This window comes from Cebidichthys violaceus, unplaced genomic scaffold, assembly GCF_023349555.1.
Source record: "Cebidichthys violaceus isolate CVI_PGR_0920_01 unplaced genomic scaffold, fCebVio1.0.p SCAF_1, whole genome shotgun sequence".
NCBI classification, from domain to species: domain Eukaryota; kingdom Metazoa; phylum Chordata; class Actinopteri; order Perciformes; family Stichaeidae; genus Cebidichthys; species Cebidichthys violaceus.
This window is the reverse complement of record NW_027176262.1, coordinates 8,973,684-8,986,244: the sequence shown is the minus strand read 5'-3', so window position 1 is coordinate 8,986,244 and position 12,561 is coordinate 8,973,684. Positions and strand designations below refer to the sequence as shown.

The window sequence follows — 12,561 nt, the reverse complement described above, 5'->3', positions numbered from 1 at the left end:
CAATGAGGAATTATAGGACAGAAGCAATCAATACACCCAGGCTCCAAATCCAGACTGTGTGTCTCATAGCTTTCTTGTGATGTGGTAGTTATCCCCAGGACCTGATGTGGGTTTTTTATATTATTTCTACAGTAAAAACAAACTAAAACAAGAAACACAGTGAAACTGAGAATCTGCTAAAGCTTTTTAAATTGAAACAATTCAAACTTTCACTTTCATGTAAATAGCCGGCACTGGTAGTATTCCTGATGTCATTCTAAGGTCTTCACTGCACTAGATAATCCTTGTTTTATATATTTTGCTAATGTTTATGGAGTATTATAAGTAGTATTTAGTATTTAACAATCCGCGCAGCTTTCCTTGTCGTCATGATTGTTGGCATTGGCCATGTGTTTAACAAAATAGCCTGTTTCCACACTTCTTTAATATTTATAGCCTGCTTCTTCCAGGTGCAACAACAACTTTGGTCCGTGTTGCAAATGCAACACATACAGTCAAGTTTCTATTACAGGCGACCCCTCCCCCAGGCGTTCTTATAACTGGCGCTCGTGGGGATTTTCTTGGCGAGCTCCAAAAACTGTCAGCAAGTGAAAATTCAGGGCCAAAGTCGTGTAGGTTGAACTCGGCATCACTCATGAATGACAAAATTGCACTCAGCTTTTAAAAATACATTGAGTGAACAAACTTTAATTTATCAGTTCATTTAAAGTGCAATGTCACTACAATGTTTATTCCGAAATTTCAAAATTACATATAGTGCAGATACCTTTTTGAGAGGGAGCCAATCCTAGAAGGGGCACAGAGTTGGATTCAGAAGTAAGAGTTTAAGGTCGAAAAATTGAGAAGTTGCTATCAATGTCTACAATAATGTTACTTATCATTAAATGTATCAGGAGCAGGGTACTAAAGCCGTGTCACAGAGGACCCATTCAGACTAATAGCAGGAGGGGGTTAAGTGTTTATGTATAAAAGTGTTTCTCAAAATGAATTCCCTATGAGAGGTTCGAAGATTAAGGTCAAAGAAAAAACTGAAGATTTATGAGACAGTGACTTGACCAAAACAAAAAAAGCCCCAAGATGATTCTCAAGAATGACACATCACATCCAGGCAACGTTAGATGCAATAATACAGAAAGACAGGTTTTTTAAATTATTGTACGTCATCCAGCAAACAGCTCATCTCAACAATACAAATGTAATCTGGAGATCTTCTAGTAGTCTCTATTAATGACCATGCTTATCTGTCCTTGGTAACTGAATAATCTTCGGCATGCTCTTGTAGGGTAATTATCCTGGTATTAAACGGGTGTCTGCCCAACTGGGCTAATCACAAGTTCCTTCCACAGACCTCCAGTGAGCAGGGCACCCACCCGTGACCATCTCCAATTTACAACTACAGTCCGTTTATGATACTGACACTAACAAAGGCTGATATTCAATTAACTGACCTAATCAAGACAGACTGGCCAGAGATGGAGGGCTAAAAGATATACTGTACTGCAAAAAATCCATTTTAACAAGCCCTTAGGTTCCATATTCAGCCATAGAAAACTATTTTCTTCACACAAGTGGAAAGCCACATGGTGTGAGAGCTTTACTTAATTTAAATACTTTTTCACTTAGATCAAGAAAATTTTATTTGACAAGGGATCATTGACTATGAAATGAGGGAGACTGTTCAACTGGTTTCTAGATGGTGTTGCATAATTTAAGGAAACTGTTGGCATTCATTTGGCAAGTAATTTTAAATTGGCAACAGGTTATGTAAGCTAAATTTCCAGGATAATGACTCAGATTTAATATCAAAAAACACTTTCTTTGGTTGGTTCTTAGAATAAAAGGCAATTTGCTGTGCCGAATTACAGAGCCAAACTTTCTTTAGTATCAATTATTCACATTTATTCATGCAAGAATGCTTTGGCTTTTGTCTTGCTAATTGGTCCAATTCCCTATGATATGCAGTCATTGCCACTGCAAATGTTACTGGGGAGACGTTAAACAGCCATGATCTTTGCCAGCTGCTTCTTTTTTACCTGACAGCAATGAGCCTCACCAAAACAGTGTAATGCTAGAGACAATCCCGCTATACCCCTGATCCCACTCTCTTTAATGCAGGTGCTCTGAATAACCAATAGAAGAAACAATGAAAAACCAGCAACACGGATGAGAACCCTCAACAGTTTCCAACCTGCCAAAACCCCAAACTAGGTATATTGGAAAAAGTCGCAGTGTGTGAACACTGCGAGCGACACAGCAGTAAAACAGCCGGCTTGTTCAAGCAATCATTGAAGTAGTTATGTTGTTAAAAAGTACTGGGAACTGGCTAACAGCATTCTTTAGATGAAGCTGAATAGGGTGAAACAAAAACATATGATTTGTTGAGTCTCCAAAGCATTGGAGTGCTGAAAAAAAAACAGTTCAACTTTTAATTGAAGCACCATGAGAGTTACAGCGATCTCTGCGAAGAAATAAAGCCGTTTCTGCAGCCATCTAATTTTGACTGAGAATTAAAGTGATATTGGAAAAAAAAACATTATCCAGTTCCACATATTCACATTTGAGAGCTTCCATTATATTTCTGCTGCTAACCGCTGACCAGTGGGAGGTAAGGTGTTTTGCTCAAAGGCACATTCACAGTAACTGTTACAGGAGGGGAGAGAAGGGCCAGTAGCTCTGGGCCACCATTCAAAACAGATGTGTTGAACTGATTCATGATCCTTCTCTCTCTCCTTCCACTGTCATCTATAATGGCAAGAAAAACCCAATCACCAGGATACACAGAGTATGGTTTAGTACTTTACCTCGCTCTCAGCAGGATGACAGCGATGATGATGTAGATGAAGATGAGTAAGATGAAGGTGATGAAAATGAGCATCGTGGAGACGATGACAACAAAATGATGCCGTCTACAATTTAGTTACGCAGCGCAGATCACTGCGGGAAGAGTAGAATAAAATAGAATTACATTTGCGGCATTATAACGGTAAAAACATAATTATGGGTCCAATCTATTAAAAGTTTATTTTGTTCTCTGCATATTGGCTGGCAAAGGCACTAAAATAAATTTCCATCTTATGTTTATTACACAATTGGCATGGCAACTAAAGGGCTTAGAAGACATTTTCATATACACACATGCATACACACACACACACACACACACACACACACACACACATATATATATACACATGCACAGATATAGATAAAAACAACCCATTTGGAAGGTTACTTTTGCAAGTGAAATGTAGGAGGAACTCATCTAAGCGAGAACAAAGCCTAATGTGAAAACCACCAATTCAGCGTGTCTGTCCATGTGCATTATTGTGAATGTGTAAAGGATAACAATGTCTGTTGCTGTACGGTTTGGCTGTGCAGTCTATTTGGGTATTTACCACCATTCAATAGGCTCTCTATGTTTGTGACACAAAGACTACTGCTCCACCGTTTTTCAGAGGCATGGGAAAAAGTTTTTCAACTAACAAGTCCCTACCTGTTGTTCAGTGGTAATGTCAAGCCCTGGCTACAACTCTAAATAGAAGTATACATAATATAGCACACTTCTGTAGCAGAAGCAGGCCATCTCCACTGAATTAATGACCTCATCCACTATATAAAAAAAATGAATGCACATTTATGAAATAAAAAAACTAGAAACTAAACCGATTACAAAAGAAGAAATTTCTGAATCTGTCTAACTCGGTTCAGCTAATTACAGGGATTGATCTATTAGGATGATCAGTCATTTGCTTAATTAATAAAAAATAAAACAATATGTTACAAAATCAGCAAATAACACTAGCCAGTTTTTCAGTTGGGCAATATTTGGGGCTCAACCAATCACCTTCACCTGAAGAAATGTGGGAAAATCCAACCAGCACTGCAGGTCAAAGACCAGGTTGAAGTTACTTTGAAGTTTCATAATCACCAGCTGGATGCATATTTTATGCACAGAACTTGGTTGAAATTAGTAGTGTATATTTACCAGCTGGGCTTTTCTTATTGTAATGTTAATAGCTCCGTGTTTATAATCATCAATGGATCTCATAAGAGGGTTATTTCAGAGTAGAGCGCAGAGCCACAGCTTTGCCTCTCCATCTGCCCTCATAAACATCCAGTGGCTGAAATCCCACAGTTTAAATATAGCTGCCTGGCTAAATCACATGGAAAACATATTTTCTTCCCAACTTTCCAAAAACTGATCAAGACTCAAATAGTAAATAAAGGAAATCAAGGACCCATTGATGCATCTCAATCATATTAATAATTTCCTGGGGAAACCCCTGTAATGTATATCCCTTGTTTAAGGAAATATACCACTGCTCTACATAGTACAGTAAAACGTTGTAGCTCCACTGACCTGCCAATGAGCAGGAACTCTCCTACCAGCCCCTGGCGTCTCATGGCCATGAGGATGTTGCGGACGGTCATGCCTTCACAGAAACATGCCACCACCCTGGCTTTAGGCAGGTGGCCCCTCAGTCTCTCCAGCAGCCGATCAAAGCTCTGCTCTCCAGCATTGCTCCAGATCTTACCTGAGATAAAAACATGTCGGACAAATACAAATGGTCTTTGACGGATGTGATGCATTTGGATCTCTGTCGCTTCATGAGTTGTGAAGTGCTGAGTGTCTTTTGAGGTTTCTTTGTCACAGTGTCTCTATTTTATTGTGCTCAAGTGTCAGCAATCTGACACCCACAGTGTGAAAACGGGTCTTCAAGGTAATAGAATAACAGGCTGATCTTTATTGTTAAATACACGGTATGTCTTCTTGTTTAGTAGACGTCTGTAAGCTGTGATGGCAGGTAAATGTATTTTAACTGCTGACACCATGGTGTACTTGTTTGACAAAAAGTAAAACACTAACAAACCCTTCCACCAACTGTACACCCACAAAAATCCAATGCAGTTTCTAACTTGACTACAACTTTCTGTAACGTTTGGTATTAATATTGATTAACAGTGGTTGTCTTGACCCGAGTATCTTACCAGAGTGGGCGATACAGATGCCCTCCTTGGCTGCCATGTCCTTGAATGCTTCCATCCCACTTTCACCATAGTTGCCTGGAAAACCATTAAAAAAGGAAAGGGTGAGGGAGATTTAATGAATTCAGTTTTGTTTTAGAATTACTCAGAAAACAGTTTGAAAGCAGAGGAACATCGATGGATGTGTGTAAAGATACATAGATGTAAAGAGAAACAAATGGATAAAAGGACAACCTGTAGCCAATGAGCATTATTGATTCCATTAAAGGAACAAATGAACATGAATGGATGTGTCGATGGACAGAGACATATACTGTATACTTGCATGCATATGCATAGGAAGATGTACATAATGACAATAAATACAATTGATTTAATTCAAGTTTCAACTGACTTGTGCAAACTGAAAGAGGACATGCGCTATCATAAATAGTCTAATTCTCCCTAATAGTCAATATTTTTTGGGTGGAAAAAATGACAGTTAAAGACCTGATCCCTTCTGATTTTCAAAAACATGCCCACTGCAGTAACTTGCCTGCTACTTCTCTTCTCATGAAAGCTCAAATTTATGTCAGAGAAAGCATCTCCCCACTGTGGCACCCGTTTCTTTGCCAGAGAAAGTGGGTGACCTGGAATTTATGCTAATGAATGGTTGTACACACTGGCAAAGAATATGATAGGATTCCCCTCTTTAATTTTTCTTCCTCTCCCTTTTATCTCTTCCCCTACTCTGTGTTGACGGAAGAAAACATGTAAATGATCTCTTCCTCAACCTTTCTTTTGTTTTTTAAACCAGTGTTTTGGTTTTCCCACTCAATATGGTTGTTACATGTTCTCACGTTTGCTCCTTTTGTATATTATCAACGATAGAAGGCAGTCTATTTAGGCATTATTGATCTATGCTATACTTAAATTGATGAAGCTAAATGAAGAGGTCAAAGGAGAAGAAGTGATAGAAATAGAGTGAGGGAAGGACAGACATAAGGGGAATCATGGCACGCAAGGAAAGTACACAGAGAGAAAAAGGGGAAAGAGAAGGAGAGGAAATGTACACAGAAAGTGTCAGACATCCCGCAATCCCTGACCGCTACTACATCTCAGTGGGTGTGTGTGTGTGTGTGTGTGTGTGTGTGTGTGTGTGTGTGTGTGTGTGTGTGTGTGTGTGTGTGTAGTCAGGCCAATGATGAGTGTGGTGGAGCGAAGTGTAAAGTCCTGTAATTAGTGTCTCAGTGAGAGGAATGGGAGACAGATGGTACAGACCGTCCTTCCCCTGCACACATTGACACACACACACACACACACACACACACACACACACACACACACACACACACACACACACACTCATGCACACGCGCACACATTCATACTGTTACCATCATCAAAATCGATAAAGCTTGTAACCTACTTCACTCTGGTCTCAAAAGGGATTTATGTGCGAGACATCTCTCTCTCACACACTCTCTCTCACATGCACATTCGGTAAGCCTATCATGTGTCTCTTTATCACTCCAGTTCTGCCTCTCAATCTCTCTAACACACATGTGCTCCATGCTACTTTATATTACTAGCACACTCTCACACAAAAATACTAAAGCTCCCATCCCTACCAAATAAAAAAGCCCACCCACAGACACAGATTCATCAGTTTATCATCACTGTGGACTCAGAACTAAACAGACAGTCTGTCTGCTCTTCCTCACTACTGAACCCCAAATAAACCTCATATGACCTCATACAGTATGTCATGCATGTCACTATGTATGTCATCTACATCACTAATTATCAAATGGCTTCATCGGCTTTGACATGGACTGTGAATGAATACAGTATACATGCAAAGCAGAGTGAAAATGAACACAGAATCTTACAACCCCTTCAATTCCAGCTCTCTACGTTCAGTACAGCAGTTGATACCTGCAACTCCTGCCTACTTCAATTCACCATGACCACTTTCTCCCTATTGCCTTAAATCGTGCCTTTCATTCATTAACACTATAGTCATGTAGCTCCATGGTGACCGTCACATTTTGGAGGCAAACACCTCACATACAGTGCATGCAGTGACTCGCTTTGTTTCATCACCTTTGTCTGACAGAAACAACTGGGACATCCAGCACTGAGATTGCACATTCTCAATGTCAGTCTGTTTTCTTTTTAACCCTTTAACCCCTTTGTGCTTTTGTCCCTTTTCCCCTATTGCTGGTTTCCTCTACAAAGCTGTGTCTATATAATCCCTATATCTAAATCAATCATTTCAATGATAAACAAAAAAAGAACAAAAACAGCTTAAAGTATTTTTTAACCCAGAAAAACAAGAAAGATTAAAAAAAGAACAAAAATCCTTTCTCGCTGTGTGCTCCTCTCATGTATGCCCCTCTGCCCTCTTCTTCTTTGATCTCTCCTCCTCAACTTGTTATTCATCTGATATCTTGCAATAAATTACAACATGCAATCAAATGCAAAGCTGAAGAGTCTTCTGCTTGCCCTTCGTGGAGCTCCCTCTCCTCCTCCTCTAGCTACTTGCTTCATCTACCCCCGCTTTCTGGTAGCAGTAGATCAGACAGTACATTTTAAGACACAGAGACAGGTGCTTCTGTGTCTTTTCTCCCGATGTTTCCATCCCTCCACTCTCCTTCTCACCCTTCCTCCATCCTTCTCAATTACTGCCCTCAACCACTTGTCACTCTTATCAGGTCTATTACATGCAATTACATGTTCCCTCCTTTTCCCCGCTCTCCCTTCCTTGTCCGTTTCTTCTTTCCAACACTCATTCACTCTGGTCACGGCTTCAGCCAGAGAAAAACAACATGCACTAAAAAAAACGTAAACATTATGAAGTAAAGGGTATCCTCCTGCCCTCTCAGCCGCCTCCTGACAATCCCTCTCGTGTCCTCTCCAAGGTCTCCTCCATCCTCCTCACCAATGCACACACCACCGCATATCACATCTGGAGTGTCTCCAACAATGTGCAGCTATGTCACAAACACAGCAATACCCTGGGGCAGATGCTCACTGACACTCGCACTGTGTCAAACACAGAGTTAAACAAGATTACAGAATTACACGGCTAATAGAACACGCACGTAAACACAAATACATAACAGCATGCATCAGCACACATGCTGACTCAGACTCAAACTTTGTACAGTGCATTTGTGTTTGCATCAGTATCAGTCTACATTATTAAGGAAGTATTAAGTAAATGTAAAGTTGGTGACAGACATGCTATTCCTTGTTATGTTGCCACTTAATTTAGGAGTGCAGCTAACAATTATTTCCCTCTGTCAACTATTTTCTCGATTAATCGGTTAATCGTTTGGTCTAAAAAAATATCTAGAAAGTGCATGAAATGCCCATCACAATTTCCTAAAGGCCAAATGATTGTCTTCAAATGACTTGTTTATTTCCCACGAGTCTATCACGCCAAAATATTCAGAATACAAATCTCGTATTCATAAAAAAACAGCGGTTAAGTGTATTTTTTTCAATAATTTCAGATGAAATGTGCATGTCTGTTATCACATTATTTTGCAATGGAAATAGCTCCAGGCTACAGACAGGATGCATAACAGTTTTTTTTACCATAACAAACTCTACTGCACCATGCTTTTATCCTACTGAGCAAACTCTGGAGCTAGAAATATACCACGTCTGTGCCCAGAAACCCATCTTGTAAATGCAGATACATACAGAGAAACAAACACGTAAACATGTGCACACAATCAGGGCACACTATTTGCACTGATGCATGCGTGTGCTCCTATACATTACATATGGTTTAGTAAACTATTTCCCAGCACACATATCCTCCGGTAAATGCTTTTAACGGGGTTTAAAATGGCAACAGCTCAGACATTTTTCTCTCTTTACGACCTTACTAACATCTGTGCCAATCGGAAATCTCTATTTAATACTCCCTCAGGACTGGCACACCATCTATCTATCTTAACAGAAGCCATTAAATGGATTCCCAGAACATGAGTTCTGCAATCGCAGCCTGAGTCAATTTGAGTAGATATAGTCCTCTGACCCAGGCTCATTAAAACGCAAAGTTCTTGTTATATGGGGACCCAACAGAAACTGGCCCATGACCCACTTTGAATCTTCACCCTGAGGCAACACTGCCAGAGACAACAATAAATATGTGAGCATTTACAGTCCCCATTCATTATACCTTACACTGCCCTCCCCAAACTGTCCCAGTTTCATCTTCTTTAATCCTGTGCAGGCGATGGCAGTTAAAAAGGCACAGGGCATGTCATGCTACAGAGAGAGAGAGGGATGATGGGAAAAGAAAGAGAGAAGAAATAAGAAAAAGTGAAAAAGACAAAAGGGGAGCGAGAGTGAAGAGATGGTTGGCATCTTGATTTATTGAGAGATTGATCAATTTCGGTTGGAGTGTGCTTGGCTGACACATGTCAAATTTCATGTCAATAAAACCCTTTGAGCTGAATTGAATTAAACTGAACATAGGGCACCGAGAGGGAGGCAGAGAGAAAGCGCGACACAGAGGAGGACGATCATGATTCTCTTCAGAGAAATACTAAATGAAGATTGAAACCCAATTGCAACCAAGTGTGTGAATTATTATTAGTTTGTTTTATGATCAGACTGACAACAGACCGTGACCACTACTGGACAGAATATCCGTACGAGCCATAATGGTGGTGGAATGAAAGTGGATGGTGGTGGATTAAAGAAGAATGTGCTGACAAAGGACAATGTGCAACACCTCCCATCCCCTTCACAGCGCCCAGTGAAGCAGTTGAGCACCTTCAGCTACAGGCTGGTCTCCCCAAGGTGCTCTACAAAGACTTTATTCCAGGAACTGTTACACTTTAGATCTTCTCCTCTGTCTATTAAAGTGTTTCTGCTTAAACTCCCACAGACATCAGCTCAGTGAAAACTCATATATGTTGTTTTTGTTGTTAAGCCTGTTCACATATGTTTGATGAAATTGACCTTTAAATTCCCTTGATGCTGTTTTCAAGTTTTTAATCATATTTTATGTAACACAGTTCATCTGAGTTGCTATATGAACTGCATAATGACTATCTGTCAATCTGTCTTTTGAGTCCGATTTGTCTGACGATACCAAACTAGGCCGAAGAGACTTCTTCGCTTTACAAATGGAACAGGAACTGTAGTAAAATCCACACATTGCACACAGAAATTCAAACATGTATGACACATATTATTTACCAATGAGAAAGCACTACTCACGGTATTGTCCCCTCCAATCATATTATTTCATTATGTTGATGTAATTACTGTGCTGATATTACATGCATTATTCAGTTTCTTGCATATCGGTGTCTTTTGTCTGTAGCCTCCAGATGCAAAATGTAAATGCAGAGAATTGATCACCCCCCCCCTTCTCAATCTGCACACTCTCTCATATCTATCCCAAGTACTTGGTCTTCTGTGGTTTTCTGCCGCCATTATCATTGCGTGCTTTTCCCAATTCTCTCTTCATCCCTTGTCCCTCATCCCCCCATTTGTCTTCTTCATCTTTTCCTCAATAAACCCTTTATTTCCTCCCTCTCTCTCTCTCTCTCTCTCTCTCTCTCTCTCTCTCTCTCTCTCTCTCTCTCTCTCTCTCTCTCTCTCTCTCTCTCTCTCTCTCTCTCTCTCTCTCTCGAAAAGGCAGCAGTCAACCTTGAGGACCAGTTCCAAGGTGAAACCTGCATGTCTGGTGAAATACAAAGACTCAATACTTCCCTGACAAACGCACACAATTGCACACACAACCACTAGCACTCTCTCAAACACAAATGCCTTTACACATAAAACACACCCTGTCTTGCAGCTAAGATTAATAGCAGCACACCAGCAAGCTCACACACACACACACACACACACACACACACACACACACGGAGATCTCATAGGAAGGTAAAAATAAATGTCACACACAAGACACATGTTATTTCTGACACCATATTGTGAGCGACATGCAGGGTGATTTGTCTGTCGCCCATCATTGACATAAACAAATGTGGACAGATTAGTAAAAGTGTCTAAACATCTGCAAAGAAACCCTTCGCATTTTCAATTGGAAGAATTAGAGTTAATGATGATACAATTCGGCAAGGTTTAATTAGCATCAATCAAAGTTGTTACTAGGGTTTAGTCCGTTATATTACCAATCTCTCTCCTTATATACTGTATGTGTATATACCTGCATACACTGTGTGTGTATAACACCAAGGTTGACAAATACTGGAATTAATTTTAGAATAATAACACTGATGTAAATAGTTCTTGCTTACTTGGCTTAAACTGAAAATAACTAATGATTAATCGATTAATACATCATATTGATTATTAAAGAAAATTTGTAATTTACAGCTATACTGCATCGCTGCAATGTGTTTTGCTTATTTATGAACACCTCCTCCACTGCATTACCAACACATAATAACACTCATATGCATACTCAGTATCCAGATGTAGTATACACTCACATACATGCACACCGTTAGCACAAATATAGCTCACCTCAAATACTGCTGTAATGCCCTCAGGCAATGCCAGAGGCCAGGATCTAGAGCCCTCGATGTGTGTGTGTGTGTGTGTGTGTGTGTGTGTGTGTGTGTGTGTGTGTGTGTGTGTGTGTGTGTGTGTGTGTGTGTGTTTATCGCTCTCTTCAGGTTCAACAAGTCCTCTCTCAGTAGAGCCATGAACACACACGTTGTCACTGCATTATTGTCCAGTTCATGTAGCTGTCACACATCTCCCACAAGTATACCAACTGACACAACTCACTACCACCTTCAGAGTGAGTGAGTGAGTGAATAGGTAAGTTTGTACAATGCATCTCCATGCCTATATCAAAAACATATAATTCAAAATGTCAATCACAATTTATGTCTATAGCACAAAATCCTTCTCCAGGTATTCATGCGTTTCTCCCTCCTTCATTCATTATTGAGGTATCATGAGAGGATATCTTCTACTTTGAGGTCAATGGCCTCTGATACTCCATCTTCTTTTGACCATGCTCTCTGGTCCATCTTTCTGGATTTCAATCTGGATCATTGTCTTTGCAAAGAAAAAGTTTCTGCTTTCCACTTGGACTACTGTTCCATCTATTTTCAGTCACTCTGGATGAGATCCAGGTAAACACATGCAATGAGGAGTCAAGAACGCAGTTTAACAAGGCGGAGAGAGTACGAGAGAACAAGAAAAAGGAAAAGACAAAAAGTGTGTGTGTGTGTGTGTGTGTGTGTGTGTGTGTGCATGTCTGAGCTTAGAGAGGGAGTTTAAAAGTCAGAGACGGAGTGTGTGGGTGGTTGTACCTTCAGTGTGTATAGCAGACACGTAGCTCCAGTTGTATCTCTTAACAATGTCCACCATAGCTCTTGCTTGCTGGGCATCCGAAGGCACCACCCGCATAAAGTACTTATAAAGGCTCTAAAACAATGGAAATGAAAATCAATGAGTGGCAGAGTTATACGGGAGCATCTAGAACATTCAGTTAAGTAAATGTTTAATTAAATTAAAGTCACATTAAAGTAGCAGAAATACATTATCTCTCCAGTTCCTTGGCCTACTTCTGTACAACTTCAA

General features: G+C 40.1%; 1 protein-coding gene across 2 annotated transcripts in view; it reads right to left on the bottom strand.

The window, feature by feature from the left end:
• Positions 1 to 12,561, bottom strand: part of grm5b (glutamate receptor, metabotropic 5b) — a 64,949-nt gene that overhangs the window by 43,804 nt on the left and 8,584 nt on the right. For both annotated transcript variants that reach the window (XM_068709507.1, XM_068709499.1), the window contains exons 4-6: positions 12,291 to 12,405; positions 4,990 to 5,064; positions 4,361 to 4,535 (exon numbers count right to left, since the gene is read on the bottom strand). In XM_068709507.1, the coding sequence (XP_068565608.1) occupies positions 4,361 to 4,535; positions 4,990 to 5,064; positions 12,291 to 12,405 (365 nt within the window). The remainder of the gene's footprint in view (positions 1 to 4,360; positions 4,536 to 4,989; positions 5,065 to 12,290; positions 12,406 to 12,561) is intronic.